The sequence below is a fragment of the Camelus bactrianus genome, chromosome 20 (genome assembly GCF_048773025.1).
Source record: "Camelus bactrianus isolate YW-2024 breed Bactrian camel chromosome 20, ASM4877302v1, whole genome shotgun sequence".
In the NCBI taxonomy this organism is placed as follows: Eukaryota; Metazoa; Chordata; class Mammalia; order Artiodactyla; family Camelidae; genus Camelus; species Camelus bactrianus.
The window spans coordinates 27110783-27135027 of NC_133558.1; the positions used below are offsets into that span (position 1 = coordinate 27110783).

A 24245-nucleotide genomic window follows, 5' to 3' on the forward strand; every position below is an offset into this window, starting at 1 on the left:
GTTCACAGGCTGCGATAGGATGGTGCCCTGGGAATTGTGCATTGCAGTGGTGCTGCCAAGTTCCAGTTTCCTTAGTTACCTTAGCCTTACTTTACCTTATAAGACATCATTAAATAATCAGAGAACCAGTTCTTTTATTTAACACAAGTCCTCCCTATAACAGTTCTCTTGGACTTCTTTTCAATCCCACCTCCTATGTTGCTGAGTTGTAATAGGTAACATCTCCACATCATTCCCAGTCTTTGCTTTTTGATCAGAAGACAGCTGCAGAGGAAGAGTCAAATCTGGAGGATAAAGTGTATTTAAGGCCAGCTAGGTAAAGCTGAAAACCCCCACTGGCCCACTGAAAACCCCCACTGACTGGTGAACTGTGGCATCTTGTGCCTTCATGATTTTCTTCACTAGGTCTTAGGCTCTGTGGTTCACTCCCATCTATTCATAAACCTGATCCATATATATTCATGGATTTTTACTATTAGAATTAGCCAGCCAGCCAGATGGACACATTCTTTATTCTTTTCTTTTGCAGACAGAATTAGGAATTGGTTTGGGAGGTTTGCAAATGAAAGGAGTTACCATTTGAATCACAGATAGTTGCCTTTAAGAAAAAAATTTAGCACCCTAATTTTGTGTGTAAGGCTAATAGTAAACCCAAATTTACCATTTTTATAATGAGGGAGGCAATTAGCTCATGAACTAAGCTGCAAAGGAAATAGAGTCAGGAATTTTAAATGTTCTCAGTTAATACCCGGCATGGGTAATTAAAGATAATCATCTTTTTTTCCCTACAGATAGTTTTCAGTTCCAGACAAAATCACCCAGAAGTCAGGAGGCCTTCACAAATGAACACTACAGGTAGATGGAGATGCTGAGAGTGGGCATGAAGGGGGCCAGAAAGTGAGACACAGATGATCGTTAAACTAGGGTATTCACCTTACCTGCAGACAAGGAAGGCAGCTGACCGTCCAGGAGTGGTGACTCTTGTGCTTGGCCCCAAATTCAAGCTAACAGAGAATCAGAAAGGCAATTTTTGATTCTTTGTAGGGAAATTATTTCTTAGTGGTAGAGAAAAACTTTAATTACTCTCAAATGCTTTGTACATACAGATTTTTTTTTTCTGCTGTAAATTTGCCTTCTCAATTACTTTTGAACCCAGATGATATTAAAATGACTTTATTTCCATAACCATGAACCTCCTGACTTTCTAATGTCTTATCAGTTTTAAATGTCGCTACCTTGAACCCACCAGCCACTCTAGAGTTTCCTATCCCATTTATCCAACCTGATTTCTTACAGTTTTCAAACAAAAATCTATATTCCACACAAATCACCCCTACACTTACCTTTTGTCTTTACTCACACAGTTCTCCCTTTTAAAAATACTCAGTGGCATCCACATTCTTCCACTTATCAGAGTGTTCACCATCCTTCAGAGCCCTCCTCAGTTCCCACATTTTTTCAATCATTCTGTCTCAGAGAGATCAGCCCTCTTTTGAACTCATGGTGCCTGTGGAAAGTACACTGGATTAATAGCTAGAGAGGTGAACTCCAGTTTTGGTTCTACATGGTAGCTGTGAGGTCGTATATAAGTCACTTACACTCTCTGAGCCTCAATTTCTTCATCTGTAAAAGGTAAATTTGGCTGTCTGAATGGCAAGGTTATTGTAGGATAAGATGGTAACATTGTGTAAAATAATATTCAAAGTGCCATGACAGAATTCAAATGTACTAATAGAGAAATGTATTATTTACTGCTTTGTATCATTTTTTATGTCTTCGTGGAATACTGTTTAATTTACTCTTCAGATATGGTCATTTCCCCATTTAGTTTGTGAGATACTTAGATTGGCTTTGGGTTTTTAAAACTCCCTAATAGGGCTTTGCCGTTATAGATCAGGTCCCTGACTTTCAAAAACTTATGGAGTGATTGAGGAGAAGGATAGACATAGAATTAATGAATTATAAAGGAAAGCTTCCTGGACAGAGTGGCTTTGAGACCTGGTAATGGCCTGGCAAGAGTGTCTGCTTTGTGGCCTCTCTCAGTTTTCATCTTCTCTCACAAAGAACAGAGGAAGAGTTCCTGGATCAAGTGAACTGGAGACTGGCTCAGACCAACCTGGAGAAAGATATGTTGACCACAAAGCCCTGCCACTGTGATGAGATCCTGAAGTTAGTGCTCTCACCCCTCACCCAGCACTGCCTGGTCATTGGAGAAACCACGTGTGCATTTTATTACCTGCTGGAGGCTGCTGCTGCCTCCTTGGACCTGTCAGATAATTATATGGTGAGCAAGCTCTGCTCTCTGCCCCTGAGCTGAGCCAAGTGACTGAGGGAATTTGATTAGGATTTCTTACTGTCAAGTAGCCTGGAATGAAAAGTGGAGGAAAATGGGAGAAAGGAGCTGTAATGGGCCTAGGAGAAAACATGAAGTGGGAATGCGGTAGCGAAGGAGCAGCACGTGCTGTCGGCGCTGCCCCTGACTCCTGCATGCGTAGTCCATTTAGTCCCCATTTCTAACTAAATCCAGCCCCAGTTCAAACTTGCCGAAACCTTGATCCAACCTTCACCCTAAGCACGTGCCTAGCAGCATCCGAATCCTAATCCAGTTACTCCATCTCTTGTCTTGTTTGGAGGCCTTCTTTTATTTGAGGAAGGCAAGCAGTCTTCTGGGCCAACCCTCAGCATTCTCATATTTGAAAAAGCACAAGGTGAAGATCTGTCAGTTTGAGGAGGCCACTTTCTGCCGTCTTCGATCAGAGGTGAGGGTGAGGGATGACGTTGAAGTTTGGGTTATTTCCCCTTGAGGGATACTTTGTTATTTCTTTTAAAATCTCTTTGTTTTTTGTGTGTGATGATAAGTGTGATAAAAGGTTATACAAATTCAAAACAGAACTATATGTAGAGTGAAAGAGCTCTTACTAATCCCATGTCACCCCTAGTGTAGTTAATAATGTAGTGCAAATTCCACCAGCTGTACACATACAGTCGTATCATTATTGTTTTCCATTTTTTACAAATAGAATCATATTCTGTATTCTTTCTTCTGCAGCTGACTTTTATTCCTAATAATGCAGATTGAACATATTCACATATTGGCATGTATCCAATCATAGTTGTAGCTGCCAATACTACATTGTATCCATATGTCAAATTTATTTAATCATTCCCTTCTACATGCACATTTAAGTTATCTCTAATTTTTGCGTTATTATAAACATTGGTACAGTGAATATTCTCATAAATATCTCTTTACTCCCTTGTGAGAGTGTTTCTATAAGAGAAATTTCCAGAGGTGGAAATGCTAAAGCAGAAGATATGAATATATTTAATAAATATGTTGCCAAATTGTCTGGCAGAATATTGTGTCAATTTGAGTTCTTCCCATTTCTTCACATCCCTACCAACATCAAATATTATAAGTCTTCTTTGTACTTGCTAATCCGTAAATGATAATTATATTTTAATGTATATTTCTTAATTAATAAGGTACATTATTTTTATATGTTTATTGGTCATTTATTTCTGTGAATTACCTTTTCATGTACTTTTCTCATCGGAGTGTATATAAACTAATTTCCGAGTATGGGGGAGTGGACAAAATGGGTGAAGATGGTCAGAAGGTATAAACTTCCAGTTATAAGTTCTAGGGATGTGATGTACAGCATGTGACTGTAGTTAACAATTCAGTATTGTATATTTGAAAGTTGTTAGGAGTGTAGATCTTAAAAGTTCTCATCACAAGAAAAAAAATGTAACTGTGTGGTGCCAGAATTTAATTAATCTCATTATGGTGATAATTTTCCAGCATATACATAATGTTGAATCATTATGTTGTATTACTAAAACTAACAGAAGTTTCTATGTCAGTTACATAAAAAGAATTTTCACATTGTACACCTTAAACAATGTTATATGTCAGCTATATCTCAGTAAAGCTAGAAAGAAAAAAGGAACATACATTTCAAAGTCTCCTCCCTACCCCATCTCTCAGCTGCTGTGTCCCCTCCTCAAGGTTATATATCTTTGTTTTCTACCAGAGGGGCTTGGCATACATAAATGCATATAATCTCCCCTCTTCCTTTGTTATATACAAATAGGAGCTTTCTGTACTCCATTCTACTACTTGCTTTAAAGATAAATAAATAATATGCTTTGTAGATCATTCTGTATCATTTATAACAAATTTCCTCAGAGAATGAGATTTGTATAATGAATAGAAATTCTGGGGAAAGCATGCCATGAGACATTCCATTTTCAAAGAACACACAGGAGTAAATGTATTTATTCTGTGTGAATAACTCAGGACAACTCAGCAACTTCTCCCAGCCTCATTCCTGCTAAATCCAGCAGAACAAAATGTGTTGGAATAATTATTTATCAATTTATAAATAAAGACTCCATAAAACCATGAGGGTGTTTTGTTACAGAGCTGAGCTTTAAAATTAAAAAAAAAAGTAAATAAAAACTAATTTCAATGTCAACCTCAAGATACCCTGATTAGGAGAATAAACCTGATGTGTACAATGTCTTTAAACACCAAAGGGATTACTAGAGTTGTCCACAGTATTGCATTATTTATATTTCAGACAAAAGGTCTTTGAAGCAAAGTGAAATAATTATTTCTTTCTCTTTATAAAAAAAGAATTATTGTGCAGTCTTCCCAAGATTGTACTGAAATCACCTTGGACTTTATCACTTTTTTGGTCGATTTAGCCTTAGAACATGAAGGTACATGATAACTTCAGGGTGGTTTCTCAGCTCCTACCCCTACATGCACTATGGCAGTACAACCTGTTTATGAAGTGAGATACAGGATTAGGTGATATCTCAGATGCTTTCATGGCATCTGAAACATCTTAGTCTCTGCACAAATGACAATCCCATCTGAGTCTGGCAGCATCACTTTATCACAGACTTCCTCACCTGCTCACTGACAAATGTGTGGGAGATGAGAAAGGAGAGTGGCTTCTCTATAATTCTGTTTTCTCACTTTTTTACTTGCTCATGGCCCTACTGGTGCTTGTCCTCTGTTCTAACTCAGCTCACTCGAGCACCACAGTGGCCTCAAGTACACTTCCCAAAATAAAAGCCAGTGTGTCATATCCAGACTCTTGCACTCCTCCCACATTTGCATCGCTGTTTGTCTTTTTCCCATCTCCAGGTCTGTTTCAACATGGGCCAGATCACCTTGGCCAAAAAATTGGCTAGGCAAGCCCTTCGACTGCTAAAAAGGAGCTTCCCTTGGACCTGGTTTGGTGTCATTTTCCAAACATTCCTAGAAAAATACTGGCGTTCCTGTTCCCAGAGCCAACCTTTGAACAACACTAGTGAGAAGTGAGAAGCCTGGTCAACTTGCCCTGGTTCCATTTAGGGCCACAGAGAACTAATCTAGGGCCCAGCCTGGCGTTTGCCTATTTGAAATAAAGAGACTCCTCCTTTCAGGCATATAACAGGTCCAGTTCATTTACCTTACTCTCCCAGCCAATTCAGTGTAGCAAAATGAGGACTTTGTTCTTGGAGTGTGGTATTATCCTGTCTCTTTCAAATAAAGATACATATATGTGTATTGTGTGTACATATACACGTAAAATAGCAATTTAATATTATTTCTCTGACATATACATAATATTAAATTGCTCCCTAGTTATTGAGGTATAATAATTCATAGGAAATATATTCAACCAAAGTAACAATTCAGAGAGTGAACCTTTTTAAAAACATCTCTTAACTTTTTTCCTGGTCAAGAGGGATGAATTTAAAAGGCATACGGGGTTAGAAGTAGTGGGATTCCAGGAACCTTTCTAGTCTGAAAGTCTGTGGATAGATAGATTCAGATTTCTTGTGGGGAGGGACAGAGGACACTGGTGAAGAATAAGGGCAGGCTAACCACCTGTGCTTCACACCAGTAAGAAGAAGCTGGCAGTCCTGCAGCAGCGGGTGCACTGCCTCTCCTTGCTCTGGCAGCTCTACAACCTGGAGGCCACAGCCAGCAGCCGCAGGTTTGCCTGCCTGGCCACTCTTATGCAGAAGAATTCAGCCAAGGAGTTTGCCAGTGAAGCCCAGGTAAGCAAGTCCTTGTTTTACCTATGGACATCAGTCAGAAACCTAAAATGTTAGGGAGAGGACCCTGCTAAGTCCCTGGTTAAGCATGGTTCCACAGTAACCCAGACTTAACAGGACACTGCTGATCATGTGTTTGAGCAGGGTTCCCAATCTGCAGTTTATAGATGGGCTTCCAGGTGCGAGGCTATCTGTGAACTCTGAACTGAATGTCGACTTTTGTGTGTATGTTCAAAAGAGCATCCAGGGAGTGATGGGAGGTAGGGAGGGGGTCAGAGCTTTCATCAGATTCTCAAAGAAGTCCATGATCTAAAAAAAGGGTTAGAGTCACTGACTTAGGTGAAAAGAAGAAAGGGAAATATGTCTTCCTAGTTTTAGTGTCCATCTGTCTGTTATCTCTCTTTTATCCATCTGATCAACAAATATTTGATGAACGCCTGTTCTGTGCTAGGGACTGACCTTGGTTCCAGGGAAACAGACAATAGATAAGTGAAATATATAGTATGTTAGGTGATAATAAATGCAATGAGGGAAAACTAAGTGGAGGCAGGAGGACATGGAGTTCTGGGAGCTGGGGGGTACAAGTTTAAATAAGGTGGTAGGGAAAGCCTTCCCGGAGCAGGTGACATCTGGGCAAATATCTAAAGGAGATGAGAAAGTAAGTCATATGGCTATCTGGGGAAGAGTGGACAGGAAGAGGGCAGAGAGAGTGCACAAGGCATGCCCTCTGTGTCTGAGGAACAGGCAGGAGGCCCGTGTGACTAGAGAGGAGGGAGGAGAGAAAAAGAGCCAGGAGATGAGTCAGAGAGTCTGGGGTTGGGGGTCAGGTGGCAGACGGTGCAGGCCTTGTAGACCACTGAAGGGGTTTTGGTTTTTACTCTGAAGAAGATGAGAAGCCATCAGTGGGCTCTGAGGAGTGACAGAGTCTACTTACATTTTAATACTATCATCCTGTTGGAAACCTAATGAAGTCAGTGTTTCAAGAAGAATGTCATCAGCGATGTCAAATGTGTGTGTAACTGGTAACAGAGATCTAGGCGACAGTGCTGAAGACCTCTGAGGAGCAAGAATCAGAGGCCTTAATTAGAGAGAACATAAAAGAGGTACAGTTTGGCCAGCATTTTGAAGGGGAAAGCCTTGGATTGGAGAAAAAGAAGAGGGGTAGATAGAGAAAGTGGTTTGCTTAAAGAACAGGCAGTGAGAATGATCAAATTAGATGTGGAGGGGTGAGAAGGAGCCTGTTTTCATAACCGGCGTTGAGGTGAGTGGTGGAGACCCTAGGAGTGCTCACTGAGGGAGCAGCAAGGTGTGCAGTGGGCTCTCGTGCAGGAAAGGGATGAGGTGGAAATGTGGCGTGACTGGACAGTCAGAATATTCTGCCCCGTGTTTGTTGCCCCACAGGTTGTCTCTACCTATGTGGCCCTCTCCCAGCTCTCCCAGAACATGGGTGACAGGGAGAAGTGGCTGCACTGTGAGCAGATGGCCGTTCAGAAAAGCACCCTGTGTTGGTTCTCCAGGGAGGGATTGTTGGCCACAGCCCAGCTCATGCAGGCCTTGGCCTACACCAAGCTCTGCCTCGGCCATCTTGACTTCTCCATCAAGCTGGGTAATGGGGCCTGGGGCTGGTGGTCCTGGGGCTTTTAAAGAGGCCAGGTTCACCACTAGAGCTCAAACAATGCTCTTTAACCTCCTTAGGTTTTCAAGCTCATGAGATATGCAGACACCTCAAGAAACCAGCTCTGGAGAATCTAATTCTCTCAGTTCTCTTCAGATCTGCATTTCTGAAGAAGAAGTATTAAGATCATTTTCTGTCCTTTATATTTGTTGCCTAAGAGGGGAGGGGAGGGTACGATCTTCCAGAGAAGTTTGGAGTGGAGACGGAGATGCTGTTCCATTTCCACAGTTCTGTTCACTCCAGGAAGCATTATCTTAAGTGTGGGGGGTCAGGAGTGGAAATGCAGAGTCTAAGTTACTACATAAACCTTTTTTTTCCACTTTTGTCTGGGGAGGTAGGTAATTGCCATAGCTCAAGGCCCTGGGCATTGTCTCAGATGCATTTTCCCATTTCCTTTGCTTGGAGACAGGTCTGATCCCACACACATGCTCTCTGTATAAGTAGAGTTAAGGAGAGGAGATCTAGAGGATATTAAGCTGCTTTGAAGGTGTAAGGTCCCCTCCTCTCCTGTACCATCATCCCCATTCTCTAGCTGGTCCCAGTGGCTCTGTCTCTCGGCAGATTTGATCTGTGTGTCCATGTGCTGGAGAGTCAGTGGGCGCTCATTTCCCAGGGTCATGATGTCCTTGGCCTGGCCTGCTTCTATTCTGCTTGCTTAGATCTGCTGCTCTACGGAGAAGGTAAATCTTGTGCAGGGCTCTGCTGTGCTCCTAAGGGATTCAGGCCTCAGGGAGGGCCCTAGGTTTAGCAGAAAGGCAGTCATGAGCCTGTCCCTTGGGCGTGGCTGGTTCCTTGAAGTCTAGGAACCACGTTGTGATTCAGGGGTGTCTGCCTTTCGGGTGTTTCTCCTCCCCTGTACCACACACCTTCTGTACCACTTCCTACATGACAACTTATACTGGCCTGTTTTTTCCCTCTGTCCACAGGATGGCTGTGTCGGCCCTTTGGGGAATGTCTGCATTTCATTCAGCACTATGAGCACAGCTGCATTCTAACTTCTGACTTCAATGTCATGTTGGGGGTCCATGCCTCTCTGGCCATGTGGTAATGTGGGGTACCAGAGTCTTACTTAGGGCTATTGGAAAGGGTAGCAATTTGAGGACACCATGGTGTCGTTTAAGCTATGGCCTTTTGCCCTCCCAGGCAGGACTATTTCACATCTCTAACCCACTTCTAAAGACCATTCACCTCCCATTATTCCCCTCATCTTATGGAAAGGGTTCTTTTTGTCCCTTAACATGTTTGGATTATAGTTTAAGGGCCAAGTTTAGGGTTACATTTAAGTGCTAGATAAGACATGGTAAGTCTGAATATCATTGGTCTCCTTTTAAGTCTCCTTACATGTGAGTTAGCAGCCTTGGTCACTTACCAGAATCACAATTCTGACTGTCCAGGAGGTCATAAGGCCTTAAAGAAGTGACGGTTCTATTGAAAAGCCATGGTTGATAAGCAGGGGAGAGAGCTGAGAGCTGTGATTCTTTCCCTCCAGGTTTGCCCAGGACTCGCAGTGGAATCTGTTTGAGCACCACTTTTCCAGGGCTCGCCAGCTGGTGAAAAGAACCAATGCTTCACTATTTGGTTCACATGGCTTTGTCCGATTCCTCGAGTGCCATGTGCTAATGTTACAGAAAATACCAGAGGGTGTCTTCAAGCATACTCCCTCAGAGACTCACCGCCAGGCCCTCAAGGTACCTGTCTCTCTTGTTCATCACCTGACACCTAAGTTATACTTTGACCCTGTGGTACTATTTCTGCCACCTGCCGCCCTCCCTTACCCTTCTCCTTGCTGCCTCTGTCTCTTTTTCCTCCTTGAACCCTTTTTTTCCCTCTACCTAGAAAGTCTTTTCAACTACCTCATGTTTCCTCCCAGATATTCTTGCATGTAGGTCAGGACTGGATTCCTTAACTTTCTGACTTTGCATAGCAACTACCAATACCATTAAAACATTAACACTTAGCCCTTCTCAAAGGACTACTTCTGTCTCAGTCTGGCATTGACATCTCCCCACAGCCAGTGCTTTCTGAGTCTAAGACATTCCAGTTTCTCTGTATCTCAAAACCGATCTGGGGGGCCTGCTTTGCCGTCAATAACTCCTTTCTATTCCTCCATCCCTGAGTGAGTATACTGAGTGTGGACTGTTGTAATGGAGTGGGGTGAAGTGGAGGAAAGAAAGTACTAATCCCTGAGATAATGGACCTTCCTTTCCTTTCAGTACATTAAAGAGTTCTTCTCTCGATGTGTGACCTGCCCTGTCTATCACCAGTGGGTCTCTGAGCTTAAAGCCTCTGTAATGAGATATGGAAGGAGAGAGTCCACCAGACCTTTTGACACCTGCTTTACCAGGATTTGGATAGAGGGCAAATTCCTGGAAGAAAACAACTCCTTTGAAGGAAATTTAGGAATACAAAGTAAGCATCCCTTCCTGGAACCCTTGTCTGAGAGACAAAGAACAGTCTCAGATTCTTACTCACAGCAGTCAAAGGCTACAACTCCAAATAAGAAAGGATGTGCAGATATGAGGATTAGTCCTTGCTCCAGAGGTAACTGTCATTCTTTCACAGAGCTGGACCCAGGCTAGACAGACAGAGACCCCTTATATTGTTCAACCTCTCTCAGCCCTTTGTTTCAGCATCTATAACCCTTGCCATAGAAAGTTCCTCCTTGGTCCCAGCTTAAATAGATTGTTCCCTTGGAGTAGCTAGATGGTCACTAAGGGAGAAAGAAGGCCTTAGAAATCACAATGTAATATCTAAGAAGGTAAATGATAAGATGTGGGCAAGAAAAAGAGAGGAAAGAATATAGTTTCTTGCTTTAGAGCCCAGAAAATCTTCTTTTCCAGGCCATGGGTTAAATTTGTAATTGCTGAGGAAATTCTTTGTTTTTGTATTATTCTTTATGTTCCTGCTTTCAGGATTTGTCAGAGTGGCTGATGTCAAGGAGAATAAGGATGAAGAAGAAATTCAAGAATACATATGTTAATACAAACAAAAATCATCTGAAGGGACCATGATTCTTTTATTATATATAACACAAAGAAAAGTCCCAAATTCTCCTTTTTAAGATATTGTGTAGTGTACATATTAAATATGCTAGCTGCTTACAGTCACCGCTGTCTATAGCTTTGCCAAAATAAAAGCCTATGTTTATGAAGTGTGAAACTTAGATCTTTCTTAATTCTTAATAGTCATTATCACAGCTGTGGCAGAAAATAGAACCAGAGCCGGACCAGAGGCCAGGGAGGCTTGGAGATAAACTGATTCCATCTTATGTAAGGTGAGATCCACTAAGAGATGGAAGCATAGGCCTAATGAAGAAGTGGTCATTACTGAAGGAAGGCTGGCAGTGCAAGTACTTTGGTATTGCCCTCTTTTGGCACAGATGTGAAAATGGCTCCCAAGAAGTCAAGGAGTCTTTTGAGAGGTACAAAAGGCAGTGGGATTCCATTTCTCCTTTGCACTGTGGTTTGGGTATTCCCATGTGAAACTGAAATGGCTAGAGTGTATATGACCCTAGCTCTCGTCTCTTTTTATTTTCCCTTTTTGGAGCTGGTGTCTTTGGCCTTTATCTGTTTGATGGCCTTTCTTCCACAGAACATGATCTTCCCGCCAATTTTTATAGTTTATAACTCAATCATCTAATCTTCATAGAATCAATTAGCTAATGTTACACTAGCTACCATTCATTATTCACTTATTCTGTGCCAGGCACTATACTAAATGCTTGAAATACAGTCTTTAAATCCTTGTATCAGCTCTGGGAAGCAAGTACTTTTATCATCCCCATAGTATAGTTGAAGAAACTGAAGCTTAGAAAGGTTTTACTTTAAGAAATAGCCACCAGATGGTGGATCTGGGACTCTAACTCAATTTTGATTCCAGAGTTTAAGCTTCACCACTAGGCTCTACAGACTTTCATGGGACCTTGCCTGTAGTAGGTGACCCTGTACCCAATCTTCAGTGTTCTGTTCAAATGACCAAGATCAGAACTCTAAGGACAGGGAGGGAGATGCTTGGGAAAGGGAAGCCGATACTTGCCCTTTAAATCATGCTGTCTGGTCTGCACATCCCCTCCTTCTCCCTCCCCTCCCCCTTTCTCCCTCTTCAGTGTTTGGTAGAATTCACCAGTGACGCTATCTGGACCTGAGCGTCTCTTTGTGGGAAGTTTTTTGATTACTAATTAAACCTCTTTGCTTGGTATATGTCTCTTCAGATTTTCTATTTCTTCTTGAGTCAGTTTCAGTAGTTTGTATCTTTCTAGGAATTTCGTCTGCATTACCTAATTTATTCATATATAATTGTTTATAATATTTCTTACAATTCTTTTTTTATGTCATAAGGTTAGTAGTTCTCCCTACACTTTCATTTTTGATTTAATAATGTAAGTCTTCTCTTTGTTTCTTTCCAGTCTGGCTCAGTTTTGTCAATTTTGTTAATCTTGTCAGAACCAACTCAGTTTTGTTGATTTTTTTATATTGTTTTTCTGTTCTCTATTTCATTTATTTCTGCTCTGATTTTTATTATTTCCTTCTTCTGCTTGTTTTGAGTTTAGTTTATTCTATTGCTTCTAGTTTCCTCAGGTGGAAAGTTAAGTTGTTGATTTGGGATCTTTTTTTTTAATACAGATGTTTACAGCTATAAATTTCCCTCTACGCACTGACTTTCCTGAATCATCTAAGTTTCAGTATGTTATGTTTTTATATTCATTCATCTCAAAGTATTTCTAATTTTTCTTATGATTTCTTCTTTGACCTATTTGTTATTTAAGCATGTATTGTTTAATTGCCACATGGTTGTTAGTTTCCAAAATTTGCTTCTGTTATTGACTTCTAATTTCATTCCATTATGGTCAGAAAACATACTTTGTACGATTTCCATTCTTTTAGATTTATTAAGACTTGGTTATGGTCAAACATATGGTCTGTCCTGGAGAATGTGGCATGTATACTTGAAAAGAGTGTACCATCTGAGGTTGTTGGGTGGAGATCTGGTTGGGTTATAGTGTTGTTCATGTCTGTTCTTTCCTTGTTGATCTTCTACCTACTTGTTCTATCATTTGGATATTGAAAGTGGATATTGAAATCTACAACTATTACTATTTGTTTATCTCCCTTCAATTCTGTCATTTTTTGCTTCATATATTTTGAAACTCTGTTGTTAGGTATCACACATTTTTATAATTGTATCTCCTTTATTGGTTGACTCCTATTATTATAAAATGTCCTTTCTTTGTCACTAGTAACGATTTTTCTCTTAAGGTCCTTTTGGACTGATATTAGTATAGCCATTCCAGCACTCTGTAGCTAGTTTGCATGATACATGTTTTCTGTTCTTTCACTTTCAACTGACTTGTGTTTTCCAATCTAAAGTTTGTATCCTGAGGCAAGCATATAGTTGGGTCATGTGTTTTTTTAATCCATTTTGCCAGTCTCTGTCTTTTCATCAGAATGTTTATTACATTCAGTATAATTACTGATAAGATATGATTTATGTCTGCCCTTTTATGTTTTCTGCTTGTCTTATGTCTTTTCCTCCTCTATTCCTCCATTGTCTTTTGTTATATTAAATAATTTTAATTTAAATTTAATTCCCTTGTTATTTCTTTTACTGTATAATTTTTATTTTCTTGCTATAGGGATTACAGTTAACATTTTAATTTAAAACAATCTAGTTCAGATTGATACCAAGTTAATTTCAGTAATATATAAAAACTTTGATTCTGTATAGCCCCATTTCTTGCCCCCTTCTTCATATTGTTATTGTCATAAAAGTTGCATTTTAATAAATGGTATGTCCACCAACACAGATGTATAATTATTGCTTTAGGAAGTTGTCTTTTAAATCAGATAGGGGTAAGGGAAAGTCATTTTTCTTGAGTAAACACTCCTTGGATTGATGCAAGCCATTGGTTAATTTCCAGAGTTCTAAAAAAAATTGATTCTATTTTTACCAGTTTTCTTGTTTCTTTTATGGAAGAGAGAATTTTCAGAGTTCTTTAACCATTTTCTTTTAAAATCACTCTCACTCTCAGTGTACTTTTAATTTGTATTTCCCTTAGCTGAAGGTAAAGATATTTATTATATTTATATTTCTTTTTTTGTGTAAGCCACGTGTATATGTCCTATGACCATATTCGATTAAGTGTTTTTTAGTGATCTGTAGAGGTTAGGGAAATGAGTCATCTGCCTTTGTATGAGTTGCAGAATTTTTCCTCATTTTGTGTTTTTTCTTTTGTTTATGGTGTTTTTGTCATGGAGGGAAAGGTATCAGTCTTAATTTATCTTAATGTGTCAGTTTTAATGTATCTATGAATTCTTTTATGACTTCTGAGTTTTGTGTAATACTTTTTAACTATTCCCCAGTGGCCTTTCAAGGTTGTTTTTTCTTTTTCAATCAACTTTATCAAAATATAACTTAAAATACAATAAAGTACACCTTTTTCACAAATGTATACACCCATGTAACTACTACCACAATCATGATAGAGAACATTTTAATCACCCCCAGAAATTCTTTCAGGCCTCTTTACCATCATTTCCACTTCACCACCAACAGCAGCACAAAATACTCTTATTATTTTTTTCATTGTCTTTATATCTGTGACTATTTCCCCCTTGTCATTTCTTATTTCATCTTTCTTCTTGAGTAAGTTATCTAACACTTTATCTCTTTTATTTCATTTTATTTCAAAGAATATGCTCTTTTATTTATGTATTAGTTATGTCATTTTTCTCATTTAAAATTAACTAGCTGTTTGAGGAAGATGCTTAATTCTTGTTGAGGGTGCGAATTTTCCTCTGAGAACTTCTTTAACTGAATCCCAAAAGTTTTGATATGAAGCACCCATCTCACCATGTCACCTGCATTTTCTTTGCTTTGTTTTTGTGTTTCTTATAATAAAATTTAGGTTAGCAGTTTCATCTTAGAAGTTACTTTTATAACTGTGACTCTGTGTTATTCATCGACTTCTTACCATGAACAATGATGGAATTAATATATTTCCCCTTCCTCCTTCCCTCTTCTTTACCAGCCAATTGATTATCTTGGTATTTTCCTTTGTATTGTAAAATATACTACTCCTGTCAGGTTCTAAAAAGTTCACACTCAGACCAGGGTAAGTTTCTCCCAAGGGGTTCTTTTATACTTTATTCTGCCCTTCCCCCACATTCTCCTGTCCCCGCCTCCAGCTCTACCTTGCTTTCCCACCAGGCAAGTCCCCAGTCATCTTAGCCAGGAAAATGAGGTCTTAGTTGATTGATGGGCAGCTGCTGCCTCCAAAGGGACAGAGTAAATTTAGGTTCTGTCACAGGCTGAGACTCTTATCAAGGGAAGCTCAGAACATCCTGCCAGAGCTCCCTGAAAATCGGCTTACATAGTCCCTCCCTGTCCCTTCTCAGTTGCCTAAACCAGGCTTAGGGCCCCTCTAGATGGTGAAAACCTCTTTTTGCCTAGCTTTCCATGATTATAAAAAAGACTGGGTTCCTGAGTACCTCATTCCTCTGCATTTAAGCCTCTCATCTCAATACGGGCAAATATTTTCAAACTAAACAGTTTGAGAAGAAATTCTGGCAGAAACCTTGAAGGCTCTCCCATCCCCAGCCTGGACTAGCTCTCATTTACTCTTAACCATGGCCACACCCTTACCATTTATTCCTCCTCCTCTCACCCTCATGCCCTTTCTCCACTGGGCTCTTCCCAAGCTCAGAGTTTAGGCCAAAAGGAACAGAGCTACCAGATGGCCCCCCAGTTGATAAAGAGCCAGCTCTGGTAAAACTGATGTCTGCAAGGGTCTTCTGTTTCCTGGTGCTTGAAAATCCTTTGTCCTACCAAGGAATAGGCTTGATATCTATATCAGTTTTTTCCTCACTCCTGTTTCTTTTTAACCCCATCTCTCCCCTATCTGTCCTGAATCTCCTTTAACTAATTATTATCCCCTTTCTCCCACCATATGTTGTCACACCGTAAGATGTCACTTGTTTACAAGGTACAGAGCAGAAAGCAGAAGAGATTTCTAGACTGAAGCAAATGAATCTATACTTTCAGAAGTTATCATGATAAAGGAAGGAAATGCTTTTGAAGAAGCCTTCTTGATGCCCCTTAAATCAAACTGCATTGCAGTATTCTGACCAGGAAGTGAAACCACCTTCCCACTGGCAGGACAGGCAGGAGATCACACACACAAACTCTGGACCAGTCTTTGGAGTTCACAGGCCATGTGAAGTCAAACTTGGGCCCTCTCTTTCCCTCTCAAGCATCAAGAGCTCATATATTATCACTTAGAGTTTATTTATCACAGTGGTTTAAAGGCAGAGGAACTAGCATGGGGGCTTCCCAAGACACCTCGATCATATCTAAGTATCACTTTCCAGGTCAGAAAAGTCAAGATATTAGATCAGATCCTGAAATCCCTAGTTGCTCGGACACCTTAGGGATCTAGGGCATGGGCTGCATGGATGGCTACACAGAACCCTGGAGATGATCTCTGTGAGTTTACAGGAAGATGAACAGCTTAGCTGGATGGAGTCTGGCTATTAGGTGGATCCTGGGCTGGCTCACAGGAGGCTCCTCCACTCTTGTCCCCTCCAGGGAAGACGACTGTGGCATATGTCACAGCCTTAGGAGGCAGAGGGGGCAAAGAGGATTGGGCTGGGGTTGGGGGTTTCCCTGGCAGAGGATCAAGAGGAAGGTTGCTGTACGTCGTATTGTCGAAAGAAGGTGGCGAGTCGAGCCTAACATATGGTACATCCAATGGCAGATCAGCAGCCGGTCCAGAGTCACTGATGTGGTGGACCGCCGAGGAGGGTGCCTGTAACAAAAGCAGGCAAATCAAGCAAAGAGAAAATGCCTCCCTCTGCCCCAGTTCCCTTTGGTGGGAAGCCCAGGACTACACTGGATCTGTCTCCTCAACCCTGAGCATGTCAGTGGGCAGGAGGGCTTCGCTTTGAAGATTTTCAAGCCCCACGTTTCTCCCCAAATCTGGGTAGGTGGATAGCAAGATGGGAAGGTGGGAGACCATGGTTGCCAGGTTTACAGCATTTAGGAAGAGAGTTTGGACCTCGACTGGGTCCCAGTCTTTTCTCCACCTCATTATCCTGGGACTTCTCAGTGAGCAAGGCAGATGGAGGGTCTGGACAATTTGGCTGGGGGCCTGCAGAGGTCTCTTACTGTGCCCGGGACTCCGTTGCTCTGAAATTGTCCAAGCCTGTTCCCTGTCAGGACAGAAGACAGAAGCACAGTCTGCTGCTTGTGCTGGCTCAGTGTCCACCCCACCGCCCCCGCCACCGCACTCCCTTCAGAAACCTCTGAAACCTCTGTCCTAGTCTATACTCACCTTCCCCACTCTCACCAGCAAAGATTTCCCCCTCCACTGCCCCAGCCCCCTGCCCCAGCCAGCCCTAAATCTCCCTACCTACTTACTGCTTCCACAGCACCGTTCAACCTGCCTCAGCACTCAGCCCATCTCCTGAAATCCCTCACCTCCTCCAGTCACCTGTCCCCCATCCCACTGTCTCACCATCTCCAATTCCTCTCTCTCCCTGGGCTACCTCCCACTGAATCCTTTCTCTCCTCCACCCCTCAGCCATGGGAAGTCTAGGCCAGGGGCCGTTACCAAAGCCTGCCTATAGGAGGAGCAGACCTAGATTCCCAGCCTCAAATGCAAGCCTGGCTGACACAGGACCAGGAGGCCATCCTGGGATAGGCAGGTAGACAGCCACATACCTTTCTTTTTGGCCATTACAGCTAACAGCACCGCCGCTGCCATCACCAGCAGGCCCACCAGGAGCACAGCACCCCAAATCAAGGGTCTGCTGAGGGACACAAAGGGATAGGTGAGCTTAGCCCTGAACCTAGTGAGGGGCTGCTTGCCAGGAATCCTGAAAAAGTGGCAAAAGGATACAGTTCTTTTCGCTGGAAGGGAATGAGAAAGGCAGACTCAAGCAAGGCAGAAGAGAGATGCATTATCAGGGTATCCTGGTGGAGATCCACTGGGATGAAGGACTCAGCGCTGAAGTGGGGTAGAGAGAGGTATGTCTGTCTGCCTGCCTGCCAGCCTGCCTGTTCAGAAGTTCCCCAGGGGTGGAAAGAATCATAAGGTTTACCTCTGATTTAGCCTGAGGCTCTGAACATGCCATATCTTCACCATCACCCTTTTCCCAGACACCCAAATACAGTTCTTGTCAGTACCTCTTCTCATCCTGGCTGGGATCCAGAGGGTTGGCACTGCCCACAGGGTTTGAAGAGGAGCTGTCAGCCAGACTCCCAACATGATGGGTCTTCTCTCCCTCCTCTTCCAGGCCAGAAGCTGAGTCAGAAGGAAGTATTTAATGAGCACATGCCCATGGTGGGCAGGGTTCAAGGGCCTGGTGAGACCTGAGGGACTGGGGGAGCAGAGCTGAGGAAGGAGAGGTCCCAAAAAACACAAAGAAGGGGGGTTTGGGATAGTCCTTAGGGGCCTCTCATTCTGGAGGTCAGGGAATGGCCCTCTTTGTGTCTATACCTGGTTGTGAATATGCCCACTTTCCCCTCTGCCCCTGGCTCCCAACCTTTCCCCCTACATTCTTCTTCACTTGTTTCCCTGTGCCCCTCTGTGTCCATCCCCCCGACCCCACCCCAGAATAGGTTTCTCCACTCTCATCCTTAGTGGAGACCTTGCTCCTGGCTCTCATCAGTTGGTCTCCCGAGGGACCTCAGCACAACCTGCTCGACTTCTCCGCATACCTGCAACAGTGCGACAGCCCATGCAGGCTGGTTGAGCCCCATTCCAAGCTCTTCCTTCAGGATCTGAGGAACTTGGGGTCAGCTCTGATGTGACACAATGATGCTGACCCTTGCTGAGAGCCTTGCTTGGACCCTGAGACTCGGTTTTGTCACAAGGTTTCTGTCATCCCTGCAACATGCTCCACTCCCATCCGCAGCACTCAAGGTTGGTCTCTCTGTGCCTGAGGATCTGCCTTGGGAACCTGGGCAGTCCTTCTAGACCCTCTGAGACAAGGGTCTTGCCTTGTTCTTAGGGATTCACCATTCCCACTTTCCACCCCATATTAAACCAGGAACTGGAGATGCTGTGGCCCCAATCTTGCTGCATGTGTCCTGCTCTCTTGGTGCTTTTTAAACCACCCGCCTCCTCCCTGGATACTGTGCTCTGCCTGCCTGCCTGAACATCCATCCCCTATGGCTACTGGGGTTCCCAGCACCCGCCCCTCTGCAGGTACCTGTCTCCCTGCCGCCTCTTCCCAGTGCACGTCTTGTCACAATTTGCCATTAGGGAGTTTTAACCTTGACTTACTAGACCTTAGAGTGTCAAGGAAGGAGGCGGACAAAGGATGACTAGGGTTAACAAGAGTATGATTATAATATAAATAATAATTGTGGATTCGAGAGGGATTCTAATGACTGCTTAGTCCATTCTCATAATTCACAGATGGAGTAAAAAACCAAGAGAAGGAAAAATGCCTGTCTTAGTTTCATTACTTGGGACACTTGGCACAAATTACTTGAGAAAAGAAGCCCTGAAAAGGCAGAAAATAGGAGCAGAAGGTAGGAGCAGTCTCTGTGTCATCAGGTAGCTGATCATTTTACAGACAACTTTTTTTATAATATCCTATTTTTCTGGAAACATTTTTTAATACTTTAAAATATGCTTTCAATAAATGTTTAGACATGAGAAACTTACAGGCTGTGGAAGTGAAATCTGTGAAAACAAAACTTTCTATACTGAAAACAGGGCTGAGAATGTTGACTTAACTATTAAGGACACTTTTTCTGTTTTTAAAACTGAGTGAGTGGAAGGAACTCAGGCACCTAGTGTACCCTGCCTGTAGGTGAGGCATGTATTAGATGCTCAGGGAAGACTTATAAAACTAAATAAGATGTAAATCAGTAATTTTTAAGCCATCAAACTCATTATTACAGTAATAAAAACCTGGCAGATATTTTCAAAAAACTAATTCCAGTTCATACACCTGAATTAAAACTTTGTTTAAAACATTTCTAAGGGAAAAAATAGCATCAAATATGTAGAAAGCCAAGGCCATGGGTGGGGAAGGAGGATGTGCCTTCCTGTGGGGAAACCCGCTGTGCGGGAGGGGAAAGGAACTGTTTGGCTGCTTTATCTCAGACGTCTCACAGGTTTGGTTTCCGTTCCCTGCAGAGCTGCCCAAAGGAGATCCCCCTCCCGGTTCCTCCCTGACAAGGGCCCCCACCCCACAAGGACCCCAGAGCAGTAGGTAGGGACAAGAGGGCAGGTCAGAGGGGTGGCCAGGCTAGGATAACTCACCTGCAGGGTGCACGTTCAGAGTGACTCTGTGCACAGTCTGGGGCCCTGAGTGTCCCTCCACCAGGCAGCCATACTCCCCAGCATCCTCCTCCCGCAGGGAAATCATTTCCACCTGGAGCAGGCCGCCCCCCAGGTCAGTGAGAAATACGCGGCTGCTGGCTGGGGCTCTGCGATCCACGGCTGATGACACCAAGGGCTGGCACCCCTCCCGCAGGAAGCGACACCACACCTTTCGAGCCTTGACGTCTTGGAGTCGGTAGTGGCACTGCACCTGGATGGAGCTCCCTACAGGCGCCTGCAGCAACTCAGGGAGGCTGCCAGCCAAGCCCTGGCCTAGGGAAGGAAAGTCACCGGGATGTTGGGCAGGAGCCGGGGGCACCTCCTGGCCCACCCACTGCACAGGGCACAGGGATCTAGAGATCCTTCTAGGCCTACACATGTTATTGTTGCCATGGTCATGCCAGTGATTCCTGGGCATAGAGCGGGTTATATGGGGCCCAGAGTGCAACTCCTACTGAACCTTACCTGCTAGTCCCAGGAGCAGCAGCAGGAGCAGTTTGGAGCCCATGGCTGGGCAGGGAGATGCCAGCTCTGGAGCTTGCCTGGGCACTGACACAGCATTCCCCTGAGGGCAGGAAACTTTTGCCTCAGACAGTCACGTGGGGCTCTCCCTGACCGTGGGATGGGAGGCAGGCATGGTGGGCCCCTCCGTGGGTGGGGATAAGGAGCTCCTCCAAGTCCTGGTTGGCTCAGTGCTCAGGAACTGACTCTGAGAGGAGGTGTGGGCAAGAGCGGGTGAAAAGGCCCAAGCAAATGCAGAAGCTTGGGGTCCTGGGGCTCCCCCTAAGGAATGAAGGGGGAGGAGAATCGTGGCAACCAGAGAGTATCAGAGAGAGAGGGAAGATGATCTTCAGGGTATTCCAAATACAGAATCTGATGAGGCAGAGCTGTGAAGGAGGGGAGGAAAGTGTCCTTCCCACGGCCCAGGGCCATCCTGTTTTTAATTTCTGTGTGAGAGCTCCACCCGAGCCCTCCTGGTCCCTGCAGCACAACCTCACCTCAGGAGGTCCCACCTCGACGGTGGCCCCTGGGCTGACCCGTCTTCATCCACTGTGCTGGGAGCTCCCTAGACACTCTCACTGTGAACCGCATCCTCCAGTTCTGGGAGTGGCTTTGCTGCATTGATCGTTGCTTCTTCATCTTCCTTTCTCCCCCTCTGTTTTCCTGAAACTCCTTAATTAGTTGGATATTGAACACGTATTCATGTATTCATCTCATTTTCATGGCTTTTCTCTCTTATTTTCCAGCTTTTTGTCCATTTTGGTCTGATTCCTAGAAGATAGCCTCATCTTTCTCTTCCATCCCTTCATCATGGTCCTTCAAATTTTTATCCCTTAGTGTTTTTAATTTACAAGATTTCTAATTCTCCAAGGATTTCTTATTTATAGCATATTATTTTTGTTTCATGAACGCACTCTCCTCTCTGTTGGGAGACAGTTTTCCATGAATGTTTTCATGTTTCTGCCTGGCCTGGGCCTTCCCAGGAAAGGGCACTGACCAAGCTTCATTTCAGGGCCACTGAAGAGCCAACATGCCTTGGGAGTTAGAGACAGTGTATCAGCTCCAGAGAGATTTCCTTCCATCCTTCCCCTTCTTCCTTAGAGAAGATCAGGTCAGGTTCCAGAGTAAAAGTCAAGAGAGAGAGAGAGAGAGAGAGAGAGAAGATGGGCCAATGTGCCAGATGCTCTATATAAGCTCCAAGTCTCATAATTTGGGGTTCTTCTCTCATGACACAAACCCATTGACTGCACCGGAAACATCTGGCCCTCATTCATGTCACCCTGTGCAGAATTGGGTTTTGGGGAACTTGTACAGAATGTGAGTAATAAACCTGCCAACACCAGGGGGAGCGCCAGGGCTCAGAAAGACAAGAGCAGGCAAGGTGGAGATGGCTGGGAGGACACACTGCCCTGACCTGGATGCTCCCCCCTGGAAAGGGGGCTGGAGAAACCGCCCTGCCTCCGTCCTCTGCCGCCCACCTTCCCTCGCTGCCTCCCAGCTTCCTCCAGGGAATGGGAGGCGGGGAGCAGGAGCCTGAGAAGGCCAGCTTCTGTGTTAAGACGTGGTGATAGGGTGACTAGCTGTCCCTGTTTACCTGGGACTGAGGGTTTTCTGGGGACACAGGACTTTTACCGCTAACAATGGCAGAGTCTCCAGCTAACTAGACAGCTGGGTCTCCCCGGTGAGTACATATACCTGTCCTGCTAATATGTATCAGGCTTTCTCTGACTTCCTTACAAGAAAGTTATTTCACACTAATAGTCACCTGGGAGTGCTGTGTGAAGAGGTGGCCTCTTCCTGAGCACCTAAAACGATACAGCCCCCTGCTGGGTGCCTAGGACGGAGGTGGCCAGCGGGCTGCTGGCCTCCAGGGGGTGTCCTATCACCAGGCATTAGGGAAGAGAAGGGAAGCCAGCGCCTATCCAGGACCTACTATGCGCCAGACTTCTGGCCAGGGACTTTCATGATGTTATTTCTTTCAACCTCATAAAAACCTGCCGAAGTAGGATTGTTTTGGTTTGGTATGGTGTTGAATGTTTTGTTTGTTTTTTCACGCAAGGACCCTGAGGCTCAGAGGAGTTAAGGAACTTGCTGAATGGTTCTTAGTAGGAGGCAAACTGGAAACTGGAAAACCCCTTCAGTTCAGCGTGCATGCCAGAGTCCGGGGAGGCAGATCCCAATGGTGATCTGAATCCTAGGGTGAGTGTCTCCGACATGGCAGAGCAGGAAGGAGAAAAGGCGGAGCTTCCCAGGAGGAGGAACATTCCAGTGGCACTCCACGGCCAGGGCAGCCCCCAGGAGCCTCCCCTTCTATCTCATCACACCTGATGCCTGGACAGGGCCAGAGGGAGGGAGGGAGGTGGAGTGGGCTCAGTTTGGGCTCTGCTCAGTCTTGGCTCCTAGACTGTGCCTCGGGTCTGCAGGAAGGAGACAACTTCCCCTGGGCCTGATGGGGAAGTTTCACGTGCCACTGAGTCAGGGAGGCCAAGGAAACAGACCCGAGCTGGGAGCAGAGGCCAGCAGAACAGCCTCAACAGGGAGTGGATGAGGCAGGGTGGGGCAGGCCTGCAACTCGGGGAGTCACGAACAGACGTGTGGCTGGACCAAGGGGCTCCTTCCTAATGATTCAAAACCCCAAAGGCCTGGGTGTCCACACCCAGGTTAGGAGGCAACACAGCCACGTGTGGCCATGGCCAGAGGGGCTCTGAGGCCCAGGACAGAGAGCCTGAGGACGTGGCCAGCTCATGTCCTCCTCTTGGGGCAGCCCACCCTCCAGGAAGTCTCTGTCCAGTTTCCCCCTCACTCTTCACCCAGGTGGCATGTGTGTGTTGAAAGAACCAAGGTTCTCTGAGCTGCTCCGGCTGTTCCCTCTGCTCCTCACATCTCTGTGGCTCACTTCCTCACCTCCTCCAAGTGTTTCTCAAGGGGTACCTTCTGGCTACCCTTTAGAATTGCAACATCTGCCTTCTGCACTCAGCAGCTCCTAACCATCTGACTGACTTCTTTATTCTATTTGTCTGCTCTCTTCCCACTAGAACGTGGCTCTGTGTGGGCAGATACAGTTTTTTTCACTGTTGTGTCTCCAATGTCTAGACTATTTTTTTTTTCACTGTTGTCTCCAATGCCTAGACTAGAACCTGGCACAGAAATTATTTGTAGAATAAATACATGAATAAATGATTGAGCTACAGGGAAGGATAGCTTGAATGCCAAGTGAAATCTGAATTTCCAGGCTCTACTGGGGACTTTGAATAAATCCTTTGCCTTTGAGCCTGTTTCCCATCTGTACAATGAGGGGCTTGGACCAGCAGTCCCCGGCTCTAGTACACTGCTCTCCACCACCCAAGCCCTTGTCATTTCTCCGGAGGGGAAGTAACAGGATGAAACCAAGCCTCTAGGGGGACCAGTGGATGAGTCAGCTGGGAATTGAGGGGGAGAGGGTACAGAGGGAGGGGCGGGGCCTGGGAAGGAAGGCTAGCAGTAATCCTAGGGAAGGATGCACAGGAGACAGGAAAAGAGAGAAAGCCTGGATGCTCGAGAAATTCCGTAGGAGGAGGCCGGACTTGGCAGTTAGGTCTCTGGAAGGGAGAGAGAAGAATAAAAAGATTGGCCAGTTTAGAGCCTGTGGGACTGGAGGAACACGGTATCCTAAGACCCTAGGCCCCAAGGAGCCAG

General features: G+C 44.4%; 2 protein-coding genes across 16 annotated transcripts in view; one reads left to right on the forward strand and one right to left on the reverse strand.

Moving 5' to 3' along the window:
- Positions 1-10894, forward strand: part of LOC105083904 (adenylate cyclase type 10) — a 37326-nt gene extending 26432 nt beyond the window's left edge. For 4 of the 12 annotated variants that reach the window (XM_074348664.1, XM_074348665.1, XM_074348669.1 and 1 more), the window contains 12 exons: positions 792-855; positions 2065-2284; positions 2634-2759; positions 5162-5334; positions 5907-6063; positions 7462-7666; positions 7756-7852; positions 8297-8415; positions 8662-8779; positions 9225-9423; positions 9949-10144; positions 10648-10894. In XM_074348664.1, coding sequence (XP_074204765.1) covers positions 792-855; positions 2065-2284; positions 2634-2759; positions 5162-5334; positions 5907-6063; positions 7462-7666; positions 7756-7852; positions 8297-8415; positions 8662-8779; positions 9225-9423; positions 9949-10144; positions 10648-10715 — 1742 coding nt within the window. In that variant the 3' untranslated portion in view covers positions 10716-10894. Of the gene's footprint in view, positions 1-791; positions 856-2064; positions 2285-2633; positions 2760-5161; positions 5335-5906; positions 6064-7461; positions 7667-7755; positions 7853-8296; positions 8416-8661; positions 8780-9224; positions 9424-9948; positions 10145-10647 lie in introns of those variants that run through there. The other 8 variants (XM_074348670.1, XM_074348671.1, XM_074348667.1 and 5 more) reach the window with 7 other exon arrangements.
- Positions 10895-15999: 5105 nt separating this feature from the next.
- Positions 16000-24202, reverse strand: TREML1 (triggering receptor expressed on myeloid cells like 1). Of its 4 annotated transcripts, none has more exons than XM_010973707.3 (6): positions 20535-24202; positions 20010-20342; positions 17918-18035; positions 17453-17538; positions 16898-16941; positions 16000-16538 (listed from the first exon to the last, which is right to left on the reverse strand). In XM_010973707.3, the coding sequence occupies exons 1-6, from the start codon at positions 20575-20577 to the stop codon at positions 16242-16244; spliced, it is 921 nt and encodes a 306-aa protein (XP_010972009.2). In that variant the 5' UTR covers positions 20578-24202; the 3' UTR covers positions 16000-16241. The 4 variants fall into 4 exon arrangements, with proteins under 4 accessions (XP_010972009.2, XP_010972008.2, XP_045365272.2 ...); XM_010973706.3 differs by having other exon boundaries at positions 17453-17541; XM_045509316.2 differs by having other exon boundaries at positions 16407-16538; positions 16816-16941; positions 17453-17541.
- Between the last annotated feature and the right edge of the window lie 43 nt (positions 24203-24245).

Bases quoted from the DNA above. Each gene is read 5' to 3' on its own strand.
- TREML1 (XM_010973706.3), bottom strand. From the start codon at position 20,577: ATGGGCTCCAAACTGCTCCTGCTGCTGCTCCTGGGACTAGCAG. The intron at 20,343-20,534 runs GTAAGGTTCAGT...TTCCTTCCCTAG, and splicing joins GCTGCTCCTGGGACTAGCAG to GCCAGGGCTTGGCTGGCAGC. The intron at 16,942-17,452 runs GTATGTGGCTGT...CTGTCCTGACAG, and splicing joins TGTAATGGCCAAAAAGAAAG to GGAACAGGCTTGGACAATTT.